Here is a 15,491-nt window from a genome sequence, read left to right as displayed (position 1 = left end):
ATACTTGACATTGCGCGAAATCGCCTGATTATTTTACTCGGGGGCGTGCAGCAGTTGCATGGGGAAGGCAAAAAACCACGAGGCGCTGCGCCGACCAATGTGAAAATTAGAACACGCAGAAAAAGACGTCTCGGTTCCCACACGGGAGCCTTGCTCACAAGTGAAATAAAAAAACATGTGTCAAACAGTTCGCTTTATGTACGTTTGAATATATCACACAAGCAGCGCGCATACAGTGATGGCAGATTACCATCGCTCCTGTTGAGAATGCGCGGTGTGGCCTCTATCACGAGCGACTCAAGGTGAAGACGCCGTGACAGTCCTTTTTCTCTAGAAAGAACACGTGCCCTCCCGCAGTCGATTGCGTGTCCATCTGACGCATGTTCAGCCGAAGCACTAGATTTCACATTTCCTTTCTTCACGTCATAATTGTGTTTTGAGGCGCCGTTCAAAGTCACCGGTTTCACCAATATATACGTCGTCACAATCCGCGCATGGGACCAGCGTACACCACACCGGGGAACTTCACTTTGGGTAGTCTGTCCTTCACATTTACGCGTGATTGTCTCAGTTTCTGGTCGGCAACATGTACCACTTGGACGTTGTAGGAACGCAGAACACGGATTAGGGCTTCGCTTATGGAAGGGATATACGGTATCCCCGCACGCTTTTTACCAGAGGCAGCACATGGCTGTGATGTTGCCCGCACGCGTATGGTGTCTATTCTTTCAAGACTACGGGCGCCCCCGTCGTCTTCCCCATCCTCAGAAGAGCGTCAAGCGGTCAGGAGGCTTCGCGGCAACCGTGAGGTCGTGATCCTTCCCGCCGACAAGGGGAACGAGACTGTTCTGTTAAAGGAGCCGACTGCTCGCGGGAATTTTGACGCTGTTAGAGGATACGAACACGTACAGTCAACCACAAACGTTTACGGACCAGGAGCGCGTTCCAAACTGCCTGTCCGCGCCACCTAGCGGTGCGCCATCTACCGTGGACGCAGCGCTAGGCCGGAAACGGGACTTCTTGTTATTCACTTGTATATCAATTTTCTACTGCTGCGCAGAACATTTTTAGTCCGTTGTTTTCACGCAAAGAGCTTATCTGCGGCATGGAGGAAGGAAAAACTAAGGAGAGGCCCTGACGTCACATTCGTGAAGCCTCCGCATCGCAAACGCCCACATTGCCTCCTAGCGAAGGAGCAGCGAAACATTTCGCGATTTCCGCCGCGTTGTTTGCAAGCGCATGCGCGCATCGAGCCAGTTGCGAAACTTTTGCAGTCTTTTTTGTTGTTTGATTTTCGCCATGCAAGCGGCGTAGTCGATTCACGCGTGCTGCTCCTTCTGTGTGTTCGTTAGGAAAGCTACGCAATGCCCAGCTGTTCCGTATACCCTGTGCAAATCGCGTGCACTGCGAACAGTACCGGGTGTCACTTTTCATGTGTAGGCATACGTTTGCTTCATTACTGATCACTCAGGCATGGTATTTGCATGCGGAGCTCTTGGATGTGCGCTCTGTTGCCTCTTACTCGTTGTGTAAACTCGGAACACACGTGAAATTTTGTTTTTGGCGTCTGACGCGCCGTACATGCCATGCGCTGAAGGCATCGTACGTTTTAGAGGCTGTGTCGTTCAAACGAAAGGGCAATAAATTTTTGTTGTTGTTATCGGACTACGTGATGTATGTATTGTGCGGTGTGCGCTCGCTGCGTGCTTGTGTTGTGTGTGCACTGGAATTACAAACTTTACGTGCACGATCGCCTACACAATACAGCGGTGTCTTCTTTTCGACGTGAAGTTACGTCGAATAGCTACTGCGCTCACTCCATATACACGAGCAAAGGACCGCGAATCGGGCAATAGATCTGGAAATCGGACTACAAGAAAGGAAAAGAAAGGCCTAACGCCCAACAGAACGCGTAAGTCACTGCTAGGTGAGTTCGAATACGATGAGGCAGGGGCTGAATGTTTTTGATTACGGCACGTACCGGTACTTTCTGTACTGTTGCACAAAAATGCTCCACGAAGAACTTCAGCACGCTGCGCTCGGGCCTGCCACGCACGAACAGCCTGGTAAACGTCTGCTTGCAACATTTTATTGCGTGCGAACCGCACAATACGAACTAAGTTTACGCCGGGACTACAAATCCGAGCAAAAGCGAACCACCGCGGAGAGCACGCCGCGGGGCGTCTGCTGTTTCGTTTGCCCCATATCGGTTTGTTTGCCCCATAAATCTGACGTCACTTCCGCCACACTTTTAGCAATGCATTGGGATACGATAGGGCCTCTCCTTAGTTTTTCCTTCCTCCATGATCTGCGGTATGAGCATTACGCTTCTACTTTACTTGCTTCGAACGCTGTGCGATTGGGTAGATATTCTTATGTGTCGGGGTTAGCAGCATCCCACTGCTGCCACAAGTTGTTACGACTCGCGTCCGGGGCGTCTCGTAGGCGGTAGCTGACCCTGCCGCCGGTCCCCTTAGCCCACCTTTTGCAGAGGAGAAGGCGGTACGATAGAGAGCAGAGGTTTATTTAGTCGGCTGCATAAGAGATATCAAAAGAGCGGTATGTACAAAAAATTACACCATCTCCCGCTAAAGGGAACCGTGTGTGCATCCGAAGCAGCGGAGAGATGGTTTGCTTGAGCGGGAGATGGTGTAATTTTTTCTTGCGTTCTTGAGCGTGTGCCTTCCTGTGGCGTAGAATCAGCACTGTCTTCCAGTCTCCATCCAACTCCAACTGCATGGAAATTCCGGCGTCCGAGGTATTCGACTACCGCAATGTCGCAAGATCATGTGCGTTTGCCTCTCTGCAGTCCATGCCATTGGTGTCGTCGTGGGATTCTTCAGTGAGGGTAGAAGAGCACGAGCCCCGCGTCTAGAGCCACAGAAGCAGAGGCGGTCATCGGCCGCTCGTGCCACGTCAAGACGCCGGAGGCATCACTGCTGCCTACTCGTCGCAGGAGAGAATGAAGTGCGCGAGAGGGGAGGGTCCGTAGGAGAAGAGAGAGAAGGGGAGGGGACGCGCATGCGCTGGCGCTCAACGCGGCGTTGCGCAGGAGAAAATAAAGGGCGCGAGAGGGGGGGGGGGCGTAGGAGAGGAGAGAGAGGGAAAGGGGACACGCAGTGGAGCGCGGACGCCACCGGATCAAGCTCGCACATAAGATGCTTCGCATCTAATAGTGAAAGGTGAATAATCTTCATGCCCAGTGGGGAATGTAGCCAGCCTTTTGATGAAGGGATGGACGCGTCTTGGGTGCAGCGCTGCTGTCGATCGCCGCTTACGTAGCGGAAATGTCGCGAAGAGGCTCTTGGCCACGTGCTCGCGTGGTCCGTAAACTTTTGTTCTCTACTGTACATGCCACTTGACCGGGACCAACGCCCAAGGTGCAAGAAGATTTCCAAAGGCTGTTGTAAGTTGTCATCTGTGCGCTTCCCCCTGAACGCAAGTCGGTGCAATTCACATTACTTTCTCACAACGCTTCAGCACCGGCTTTGTACGGCCTGCCCAAAGTCCACAAGCCAGGCGTCCCCAAGCGCCCAATTGTGAATTTTACGCCCTCCCCCCTGCACAAGCTATCAGGACTTTTTCATCGTGTCATTTCGCCCCTTGTAGTACACCGTGGCACCCACATCCGGAACTCCTACGACCTAACGGACAAAGTCCATTACGTCGTCCTTGCTTAAGATGATGTTTTAGTGTCCTTTGACGAGAAATCGCTTTTTACGATTGTGCCAACAGAACCGGCTGTGGATCTGTGCAAGACCGCTCTGGGATCGGATGCAAATCTAGCGGACATATCGCCTGTCGATGTACCGGGCCTAGTTCGGCTTTTACGGCTCTGCTTGTCGAATATGTCTTTTACTTTCGAAAAGAAGTTGTACAAACATGGTCACGGAACGGCTATGGGGGCTTGTATATCCGTGACCGCTGCTAATTTGACGATGGAAGCGATTGAAAGTCGAGGCCTGTTCTCGTTCAGCCCTGCTCCGAAGGTGTTCTTCCGCTATGCGGATGACATTTTCTGCATCATACACCGAGAAGCGGTGAAGGCGTTCATTTCACACCTGAACAGCATCGAAGCAGCAAATCAATTCACGGCGGAGGAAGAAGTCGAAGGCAAGCTCCCATTCCTTGATGTGCTCATTGAAAGGAAGGGGCCCACTTTGACGTTTGGCGTGTTCAGGAAGACGACTCACACAGAGCGTTACTTGCATTTTGATAGCATGCAACCAGCTTCTCACAAAAGGGCAGATGCCTCTACGCTTCTACGACGCGCACAGAAAACCTGCACTAGACAAGAAGACTGCGCAGCTGACGTAAGCCTGTTGCGGCTGGAATCGTCAACATGTGGCTAGTCGAAATTCCTTCTCGAACGCTGTTGAAATACAAAAGGCACGTCCACAATTGCCCTCTGCTGCCTCTGGTAAAGAGCGCGTGGGGAGGCCGTATACCCTTCCATAAGCGAAGCCCGAAGCCGTGTTCTGCGTTCCTACAATGTCCAAGTGGTACATGTTGCAGGCGACAAACTGCGACATTCACTCGTCAATGTGGAGGACAGACTACCCAAAGTGAAGTTCCCCGGAGTGGTGTACGCTGGTCCCATGCGCCGATTTTGACGAAGTATATATTGGTGAAACTGGTGACATTTAACGGCGTCTTAAGCAGCACAATTATGAAATTATGACGTGAAGAAATGAAATGTGAAATCCAGTGCTTTGGCTGAGCGTGCGTCAGGTGGACAACCAATCGAGTGGTGGAGGGCACGTGTTCTCGCTAGAGAAAAAAAGGCTGTCACGGCTTCTTCATCTTGAGTCGCTCGTGATACAGACCACACCACGCCCTCTCAACAGGAGCGATGGTAATCTGTCGTCAGTGTATGCGCGCTGACTGCGCGATATATTCAAGCGTACATAAGACGAACTGCTTGACACATGTTTTTCATTTCCCTTGTGAACAAGGCTCCCGCGTGGGAGCCGAAAAGTCTTTTTCTGTGTGTTTTAATTGTGACTTGGGTCGGCGCAGTGCCTCCGGTTTTTTTACATTCACCATGTATCATCCCGACCAGACGGACTTTCGTCAAACATTAAACTTCAGGAGCTGCACGCGTGTAGAAACCCTTAATCCTAGCCCTACATGCGCATACGGGCCGATTTAGCAATGACGCTATAAGGCCAACGTAATTTACAATAAAATCGACGCAGATGACGCTTGAACGAACGCTGTTATTGTCTATTACTATTATTGTCGCAAATGCGAGGATATGTAACTCAAAGCTGCGCTATATGTGCGCACCACCGCCGCTGCGAATCGCATCAATGCATCCAAAGCCCAATCCACAACAACCTGTTTGTTTGAAGGGGTCACATTTGGCTACATGTACAGGGCCCTTAATGCATGCCTATTTCTTAGCTGGCAACACCGCGCATACATGGCTGCAATAAAGAAAGTGTATTGCATCGATCAAGAATATTTCAAAAGGACACAAATGCCGAACAATTGAAGTCGTAGACACCACGGTAACTGAATTATGAATTGCATATTACATTCGCCAAAAGAATATTCTCACTCACGGCCTCCTCTATTTTGCAGACGTGTTCGAGCAACCGCTTTCTCTTTAATCAAACTGGCTCCCCGGCAATACATTCTATCCCTTATCTTTGCGAAAACCGCAATATAACCAATGCGTGATACGTCCTTATGAAACGGTACACATGGGGTGTCGTCCAGATGACACCTCCAGGGCAAATCAGCCTGCCGGCTGCTCTTTATCAAGACGGAGGGCTTCGCTGACTGGTTTATTCCCTTGAGAGGGCGCTTTTCGCCACACGGAGATAGCGCACTCCCTCGAGGAAAGGCTGCCTGTCAGGCCTAAGCAATAGAATCTCCGACGGCAAAGGCACCGCCATTGCCGCCATTACACTAGGCTGCGAGCGCTACGAGTTTTCTGAGGCGCATGCTAGTTGTGAGAGTAGTATTCAGATTTCATAGCAGCTAATGAAAGTGAGCTCACTTAAAAAGGAGTAGTAAGTACGTGTCGATAGAACACTGCGGCTCACAACTCAGTCACAACAGGCGCAATCAGCCGCGATTCCGAACTCAAGCAGATTTTGTGGCGCCATCAAGCAAATTTGACTGCAAACGCACCTTCCTCCTTCACGAGTCCTGCGCACAGTAAATTGCCTAAATAGCCTTGAATCTTCTCTAAAAATATTTCAAATAAACATGAAACACTGTCCGCACGTTTCTAATCATAACAATATCCCGCGCTTGATTTATATAGCCAATATTTCCACCGTAGAACAGCACTATCTTTCGCCTATCTGTAAATAACTACAAATGCCACAATGACAATGGTAGTGTACATTTATAAAAGACTGGGCGTGCAAACACGGACACCAGAAATAAGTCACGACACCACAAACGCCGACTAACAACTGAAAAGACGCACAACGGCGGAAAAGAAAGAAGGCATGAAAACTTAGCTGCGCATGTCCATGCCATAGGCGGACCTATCAATCCGGCACGCGTGGGCAGTGCTGGGCAATATCGAAGATACATGTATCTGTATCTGCATTTCCGATACATTCAATAATGTATCGTGTATCTTGGGATACAAGATACTGGTTTAGAAGCAACACGACGCGAAAGAATAAATGATGGCTGAACTCCGCTTCTCAAGCTGACACTACTGCCACTAAGTCACCTGGATAAAACGAAAGTGACATCATTGTATCTTTCCGCCAGAGTCCTTCAGCGAAAGCAGGCGATGAGGTATGCGCGTCCCTGTTGGTGGAGAAGAGCCACGTGGTGCCACTGGCGCAGTCTCGACAAAAACAGGCAAGCAAACATCCACGCGCAGCCGACCTTTTGTTTTCTCGATATTTTTTTAGTTGCGTCGGTGCCATCACAAATTCTTGTAAACACTGTACTTGTCAACACTGTACTTTTCTGCGTATTACAATGCATGCGGAGCCTTTCGCGCAATTTCTGATACCGCAGAATCGTTTTATAGAATTTTCTCTTGCGTGGTGCTTCAATACGAAGTCTGAAGAATGCAAGAATGGGGTTGCTTTGCTTTGCACGTTGAAGCACGCTTGAGAGCGCTGCAGTACGGTAGCATATGAGCGGCCCAGTCACGCCGTTTTTTAGATGCGAAAGCATCTTATACTCGGGACAGTGTCCGTTCTGCGGCGTCCGCATGCATACTGCGCATCCGCCAATTCTCCCCTCTCCTCTCGCATGAGCGCGAGGAGGTGGGGTGGAGGAGGTGCGCTGCCTCCGCTTCGTTTCTCCGCTGCCGTTTCTCTCTCTCCGCCACAGCTGTGCGCTCGCATATAATGCGGCGCGCGCTCGCTCCCGTTGCACTCTCCTTCGCAATGGCGCTATGGACGCTCGCGAAGCTGAACGTAAACGGCAACGCCTGCAAGCGAATCTCGATGCTGCGAGGCTGCGAAAGCGCGCATTCGCTTTGCTTCCGTCACTCTCTCTCTATGCAACGGTGTTTGAAACGCCATGAACAACGTCAACGTCGGCGTTAGTTGCAGCGGCAGCGCCACCGCCGCAGAGCAGAGAAAGGCTCGGGAAGCCGAACGTAAACGTCAGCGTCGGCAAGAGGTAATTTAAAAGCATCGACAACCACCGTCTCATAAGACACATAAGAGAAACGCAAAATCGATCCGCAACACCTGCGATGCTTTCACATGCCACCATGGTGGCCCGTAGGGGGAGATGATGTGCAACTTTTTTTCATATTTCGCCGGCTTTCCCTAAACAGCGGAAAAAACCACCATGCAGCACGTACGTCGTCACAAAAAAATTGGATTGGCCGTTTTGGAATGCCCTCTACAATGTGTCGGCACCAACTTGGTCCTAAATTGAATATGGAAAGTTTTCCCTAGCTCACCGTAATTAAAAGTCCATTTAAGCGCAATATCAAAATTCCATCAGGAACACCGCATGACTGTAAGCCACTCGTCATTTCTTTCATTCAGTCGCGGTTGACTATTTTTTAGATATTTGGTTCTGGTTAGGTGAAACACTTTACGGAACCGCCTTGCTATTTGACTTAGATATATTCGTTTCTCTTTTAGGTCACCGTAAAGTTTTTTGGAGTGAGAAATCACCAAGTAATTGGCGCTTTAAGTCGCAATAGCGTGAAAAACTGGTATTCTGCGATGTCTAGTGCCACTAAATACGTCTGAGACGTTTCTGGGTGGCGCGAGTTCTCTAGGATAAGAAATGTTAAAAGACTGCGCATTAGTGAATATGTTGCTAACGAACACTTTACGCCAGCAGGTAATTGGAATATAAAAAATCATTGCAGTTTTACGTCCCACATGTAAACACGATGCGTCACAAAAAATATTGCTACCAGCGTTGTTCCTGCTCAGCACATCTCGGGTGCCTTCTTTTTTTGCGCCGTTGTGCGTCTCTTCAGTTGTTACTCGGCGTTTGTGGTGTGACTTCTGTCCTGTGTCCGTGTTTGCACGCCCTGTCTTTTTAGAATAAATGCTTACCAACTAGCCTGAATTCCCTTGCAATAAAGTTTTTTCGACTCGACTCAGCTCTCTGTTATTCAATGGTAGTGCAATGTTCATCGTAAAATAATTGACAGTCCAACTTGCGACTAGCCCAACTCGCGATTCTGCTTCATCATGTAGTACAATGGCGGTGTTCTTGCGGTCCGCTGTGTTTCGGCCCAGCTTTTCCTCCAGAGTCTGTACTAAGTCTATGGCTTTGGTAGTGCCTCAGTAGTACCGCTTATCCTAGCTTAGGTTCAATTTTGTCGTAAATACTTGGCATGCGAAGTATTATTATCGACACAAGTGAATTTTAACCGAATCATTCTATCTCTAAATGCGCCTAGTTCTTCGTGCTCTAGAAACGGTTTTATTTACTGCACGCATAACAAAATTTGCATGGCACGAGATCGGTATGTGAAGAAGATACTTGACCGGTCATAATATGAAAACCATGCTATGCATATATAATGCACGAAGGAAAGAAGTTTACCTTTAAGGGCTCGTTTTTTCTTTATTAGATACAATATTCATGAGAACTAGCAGGCAATAATGCCAAGGAAAGTACGGGGGGGGGGTTATTTGAATTACCTAGGATTAGGTGTGGAAAAAGTAAAGTGGACAAAAAGATAACTTGCTGCCGGCAGGGACCCAACCTGGGACCTTCTAATAACGCGTCCGATGCTGTACCACTGAGATACGTCATGATTTACATGACGTGGTCTTGCTGCTCTTGTGACCGTTTCCTTAACATGAAAGCGCGCATGCCTGAGCGTGTTGTTAATTCATGTTGACTTTTTTAGTGTACTAAACGAACAAGGACGGAAAAGAGGACATAGCGCTGTGCACCAATAATTATTTTGATGTACACAAAAATTTCGAAGACATGCCATGAGTGCATGACGAGTATAAATGACAGGCCACATAATGAAAAACATGTCATGCTTGTTATGTACGTCATTAATTACACGACACGCTCTCTGTACTCTCGCCAACGTTTCATTCACTTGATATATACATGGGAATTGGTATAGCTTTGAATGAGCGCGGGCAACATAAGTTACGGATAATAATGTGAAAACAATATAATGGATGTCATCTACGTCAAGATTTGCATAATGCGGGCTTGGTGCTCTCGCGGCCATCTAAATAAACGCCGCGCTCTCATATATTGTATGCGGAAACGTTGTGGGCGATTATAATTTGACCGAGTCAATAATTATGAAAAAAAGTAATAGCAAAGCCTTATAAAAAATAAGGGCAGCTTGGTACTAGTGATGCCAAGCCTGAAGGAAGAGCTGAGCTCGTTGGCGTTCATCGTTTCTCTTTATTTTTCTCTTTCTTTCATCATCTCTTTCTTTCCTTTTGTTTGTTTTCTCTACTTTTGCTATGTCTTTTTTCTCTCTGTATATTTCAATTTCTTTCTTTTTCTCGATATATTTCTGTCTCTTTATCGCTCTTTCTTTCTTTCTCTTTCTTCCCTTTCTCTCTCTCTTTTCATTTCTCGCTTCCTCTTTCTCTCTCTTTCTGTCTATATCGTTCTTTCTATTTCTCACTTTGTCTTTTCTTTCTATGCTATGCTTTACTTTCCCCCGATTTTCACCCTCACGTCACCCTCCTAACATTCACTTTCCTTCCCCACTCCCTTGCTACACTATACTATACAATACAAGGCTATCTCTTGCTCTTCTAGCCTGCCTGGATAGCCGAGTGGTTACGATGCTCTCCTTCGAATCATGGGCACGCAGTTTCGAATCCTGCCTCCTAAAGACATTTTTTTCGCCAAGAATTATTCTCTTTCTTTCTCTTTCTGTGTACTCGTTTTCTCGCCCATCCGAGTTATTGTATCCAACGTCGGACAACTTGGCGCAGTGGGAGAGCACGCGCCGGGTGCCGATGTTCGGGGGAGTGAAGCAGAAGATGAAGAAGTGGACGAAGCGAGCACGCGCCGGCCGAGTTATTGCGCTGCACGCGTTAGAAAGGCAGAGGCCATGCATATGATAATGATAGTTTCAGCGAACGCGTGACGGCATAACGAAAAGCATAACAGCATCTGAGGGAGAGGCTCAGCAAAAGAAGATGTTGGAGGAACTACTCAGGATAAGTAGAGAAAATCAGGAAAGTGTAAAGCTTTTGTTGCAAAGAGTAACGGTACTGGAGGAAAAGGCGGCGATTAGGGCCAAAGCCAAGGTCCGAACGCAGAGCAAGACAACGAATCACTCCGAGGATGCTCCGGGTGCGGAGCAAGGCATGGTTATGTAGCATCATGGAGGGCGATCACAAAGAGCTGGTAATCTGGCAGTGGAACTGCGCTAGTTTTCAAAGGCGCAAGGCTCCACTGCGGCAATTTTTGGAGATTCAGGTGGAAAAGCCGCAGTTATTGTTATTACAGGAGACACTATGTGATGTCCCTACCCTCCCTGGCTTTAAAACTGTGTCGGTCAGGAACGAGGGAGGAAGAGGACTAGCCACGATGATCAGCAAAAGTTAGCCTACATTGAACACCAAATCCAATCCGGACGGGGTAAAATGGAGGCCCTTTTCGTGGAGGTTATACCGCACGGACGGCTCAAGCAGAGCGTGTTTGTACTTAATGTGTATAGCCCGCCGTCGGACCATAGACAGACGTTTAACTGTCTCCTTAGGAAGGCGACGTCGATAGCCAAGCGCTCTCCACTGATAGTTGCCGGGGACTTTAACGCCCCTCATAATGCATGGGGCTATGCGAGACAGACGGTAAAAGGAGAGAATCTGGTGAGGATCCTGGATGATCTCGCGTTTACTGTAATCACGGACCCAGGGTTCCCCACTAGGCTGGGCACGTCGGTTGCTCGAGACACAACGCCTGACTTGGCATGTGTGAGGAACGTAGGTAACGTCACGTGGGCCAATAAACAGGAGAACCTGGGCAGTGACCACTGCATAGCAGCGGTAACTTTACAGGTCGACGCCAAACCGACAAGGGTATTTAGAGTCACGGACTGGGACCAGTTTAGGACAATTAGAAAGGAGCGCACGGACACATATTCCTCGTTCAGCGAGGTCATCGCCTCGCTCAAGGAGGATGTAGAGAGGGCTACTAAGGTAGTACAAACGGAAGCGGAAGTCCCAAGGATGGACCCCCACCTAGCGCACCTGTTGGAGGCCAAATCCTCGATTCTGACGAGGTGGAAAACACAACGGCTAAACCGCAGGCTAAGAAAAAAGGTTGCTGAGCTTAATGGAGAGATAGAGAGATATTGCGTGGAGCTCAATAGGCTACAGTGGGACGAGGTATGCGCGGCAGTAGACGGGTCCATGCGCACAGGAGGGAAGTGGAACCTCTTAAAACACCTCCTGGGTGACGCGCAGACTAAGGGGAATCAAAGGCAAACACTCAGTAAAGTCATCCACAGGCACAAGCAGGAGGGAGGTACTGAACAATCGTTTTTGAATGCGGTCGCGGATAAATACCTCCCCATAGGGCCGACGCAGGACGAGGATTATCCGCAGATCGAGTGCGCGACGGTGGAGGATCTGGACGCGCCCTTCACCGAATCGGAGATAAGGGTGGTGCTGCACAATTTAAATAGCAGATCGGCTCCGGGGCCGGATAAGGTTTCTAACAGACTATTACGGAACTTGGACGATAAGGCAGTGGAACTACTAACTGAGGAGATCAACAGAGTATGGGAGGAAGGAGATGTGCCTGACGAATGGAAAGCGGCCTCGGTGATACTGATTCCAAAACCTGGAAAACCCCTTGATTTGGACAACATGAGACCGATATCGCTAACTTCGTGCATAGGCAAGGTAGCAGAACACGCGATTTTGAACAGGGTTTCCGGGTATATAGAGCGTATGGGCCTCTTTCCACATAATATGATGGGTTTCCGGCACGGGCTATCTACGCAAGATGTCATGCTAATGCTGAAGAAGCAAATCTTTGATAGCGGCACTCGGGACGTAAGGGGGATTCTAGCCCTGGATCTCACTAAGGCGTTTGACACAGTGTTCCATCGATACATACTGCAGGCCACGGCGGGCATGGGCCTGGGAGTCAAATTCCAGGCCTTTGTCAGGTCGTTCCTCATGAACAGAACTGCTACTATTCAAGCGGAGCAGATTCGGTCGAGCGAATACAAATTGGGACCTCGGGGTACCCCCCAGGGTTCAGTTATCTCACCGTTGCTCTTCAACATAGTCATGAAGGGTCTTTCAGACAGGCTGGGTGGCCTCCGGGGCATAGGTCACGCACTTTACGCGGATGACATCACGATTTGGTGCCCAGGGGGTTCCCTAGCGGACATCGAGCAAGCTTTACAAGCGGCCTTGGACGAGACGGAGACCTACCTCGCGGACACGGGTCTCAAGCTGTCTCCGAGTAAGTCGGAGCTGTTACTTTACAGACCGGCAAGGCAAGGAGTTAGAGGTCTAACACCTTTAAACCAGCTCCCCGTGGCATTATATGCGAGTGGACAGAAAATTCCTAGAGTCGACTCAGTCAAAATCCTAGGGCTGCTCATAGACGCGAGGGGCTGTAATGCCAAAACAATTGCCCACGTTACAGCCAAGACAGAGAATATGCTAAGGTTAATCGCTAGGGTGTCCAACCGCAAGAAGGGGTTAAGTGAGGACAACCTCCTTAGGATGTACCACGCGTTTCTTATGAGCCATATTAATTATGTGGCGTCAGCTCTAATATGGACTAAAACAGAGAAAAGGAAGTTAAATACGCTCATGCGCAAGAGCATCAAGAAAGTCCTAGGCTTGCCTATTTTCACGAGCTCCGACAGGCTAGATCAACTCGGGATGCACAATAACATAGACGAGATAATAGAGGCGCAGGTCACTGCCCAGGTGGTTAGGCTATCGTCAACAAAGGCTGGCAGGAGAATCCTTGACGAGGTTGGCATGGCTTCTAGGATCATGGAGGAACGGCGGACAACACTGAGTAGGGAAACGAGGGCGACCTACATGGTGGGGCCCTTCCCGCGAAACGTACATCCGCAGTATAACGAGGGTAGACGTAAAGCCCGTGCACGAGCCATCTTGAGGAGAGTTAAAGATGACATGGACTCCGCCGTCTTTGTCGATGCAGCGCAGTACGGGAACAGGAGAATGTTCGCGTTGTCGGTTATAGACGGGCGGGGATTGTCGGTTATAGACGGGCGGCCACCCCGGGTATAGCGGAGCAAATTGCGGTAGCGTTGGCCTTGTCTGGCCCAGAGCGTTCCTACATTTACACCGACTCGAGGGAGGCAATCAGAGCTTTCGAATCGGGCAACTCGCTCGAGAGGCGGCCTCCATTCTAGAGAAGAGGGCTTGTCCCGGCTCTCATTTTATCACTTGGTTTCCTGCACACATGGGGAAGAACGTTCTCGAGGGCTTCCCAAACCTCAACGAGCTGGCCCACGATCGTGCGCGAGAACTCACGCGCCGCGGCGGTCTGGAGGCTCCGGAGGGGCAGGAAGAGATTCAGCAGAATGATCCACTTCTGACATTTAATGAGGTAACAAAGCATTACCAACTTGGCAGGAGAGTCTATCCTCTTCCTCACCCGAAGCTCAGCAGAGCTCAGTCAGCTACTCTGAGAATGTTGCAGACGGGGTCTTTCCCGTCGCGGGGCATTCTCAGTAAGATGTACTCGGACGTTGACCCCGGTTGCCTCGACTGCAGTGAAACCTTTTGCTCCATGGCTCACATGCTCTGGCGATGTCCCGCGTTGCCTCAAACCCTTCTCTCCAGCGAAGCCGAATGGGAGGAGGCCATCAGAAGCACGGCACTCCGACAGCAAGCCCAGGCTATCCAGAGGGCCCAGGAAAGGGCGGAGCGTCACGGCGTTCTGTCCTCTACGTGGGCGCGGCCAGCAGTTACAACGGCCTCCCGTTAGGGGGTCGTAACTCCTCAGGATCCAATAAAGTTCGTTGTCTGTCTGTCTGTGTAAAAGGTTGGCAAGAAAGGTTGCTGTAGCAAGGAAGCCTGAAAGGTTACAGTAGCAAGGAAAGTTGCTTACTGTAACAAATAGAACCTCAACTTTCGTTTATGTCCGTGATAGCGAATAACAGCAGAAGCTAATATAGCCATCGGTGCCGTTCTCACTTCAGTCGCCGGTCCCTGTCCTGATTGCGAGCACCTGCGCCGGTCCTGTTTTCTTTTTTCGTAATTCTTTGAGAAAGGTGCAGTGTTGAAGTAGAATGTCCATGATTCTTGCGACGTTCTAGGAAGTGTGTGCGGTTGGTGCCTTTCTACTTGACATCAGGTCTCGCGCTCACACAAGTGCGTAATAAACCAGAGTCGAGTACTCTGTAACTGAATTTTTTTTCACTTACTACCAATGAGGGAAGTGCTACAAGGCTTTCTATTCGCGACAATCATATTACAAATAGGCTACATTTAGAAATTTCAATACTCGCCGCTTTCTTGAGCTTTCTCAACATAGTCGGCATGGACCATGGGGTTAATGCAGCACGATTGAATCTTAGCGGGTAGCTTGAAGTTTCGCTTTGTACTGCAAAGGACGGTCATTTGGAGCATGGTATCAATGAATGCCACCCAGTTTCCACTCCACTTCAGCTTGCCACATAGCTCTGAAACGAAAGATCAGGCACGTTAGCTAATGTGGGAATAAGATGCGAACGATGTGCCTCACATGCGCTTTGCAATGTAACAAAACATCTTTGAGAGGGTATGTGTGTGTACTTCTTTAATAGTTTTGGCAGTGGTTAGCAATTTCGGAAATAAAGTCACGCATAAGCTATAAGCACACGGATATTTACGCCATAGTATTAGGTGACCTTACTCAATGTCATGTGTTGGAGAACACACACATGTGACCCTAATGTCATCAGGTGTACAGTGCACAACGTAAGTGTCAACTAAGAGCCCACAATATAAGAGCAAAGTGTATGCGCGGTTTTTCTTATTATACAGGTAGCTCGTGCTCATGGTGATACGCGTCAAATTCTTCCTACAGTTGCATCGGTCTCAAAAAGT

The 15,491-nt window shown here is 49.2% G+C and overlaps 1 protein-coding gene across 1 annotated transcript in view; it reads right to left on the bottom strand.

The window, feature by feature from the left end:
- The window catches only part of LOC119391860 (fatty acid synthase), a 507,973-nt gene that overhangs the window by 401,696 nt on the left and 90,786 nt on the right, over positions 1-15,491 (bottom strand). The window contains exon 14 of the mRNA XM_049415427.1: positions 14,912-15,085. Within this exon, the coding sequence (XP_049271384.1) occupies positions 14,912-15,085 (174 nt within the window). The remainder of the gene's footprint in view (positions 1-14,911; positions 15,086-15,491) is intronic.

The sequence above is a fragment of the Rhipicephalus sanguineus genome, chromosome 4, assembly GCF_013339695.2.
Source record: "Rhipicephalus sanguineus isolate Rsan-2018 chromosome 4, BIME_Rsan_1.4, whole genome shotgun sequence".
NCBI lineage: Eukaryota > Metazoa > Arthropoda > Arachnida > Ixodida > Ixodidae > Rhipicephalus > Rhipicephalus sanguineus.
The sequence above is the reverse complement of the archived record's forward strand: the minus strand, read 5'-3'. Positions and strand labels throughout refer to the sequence as shown.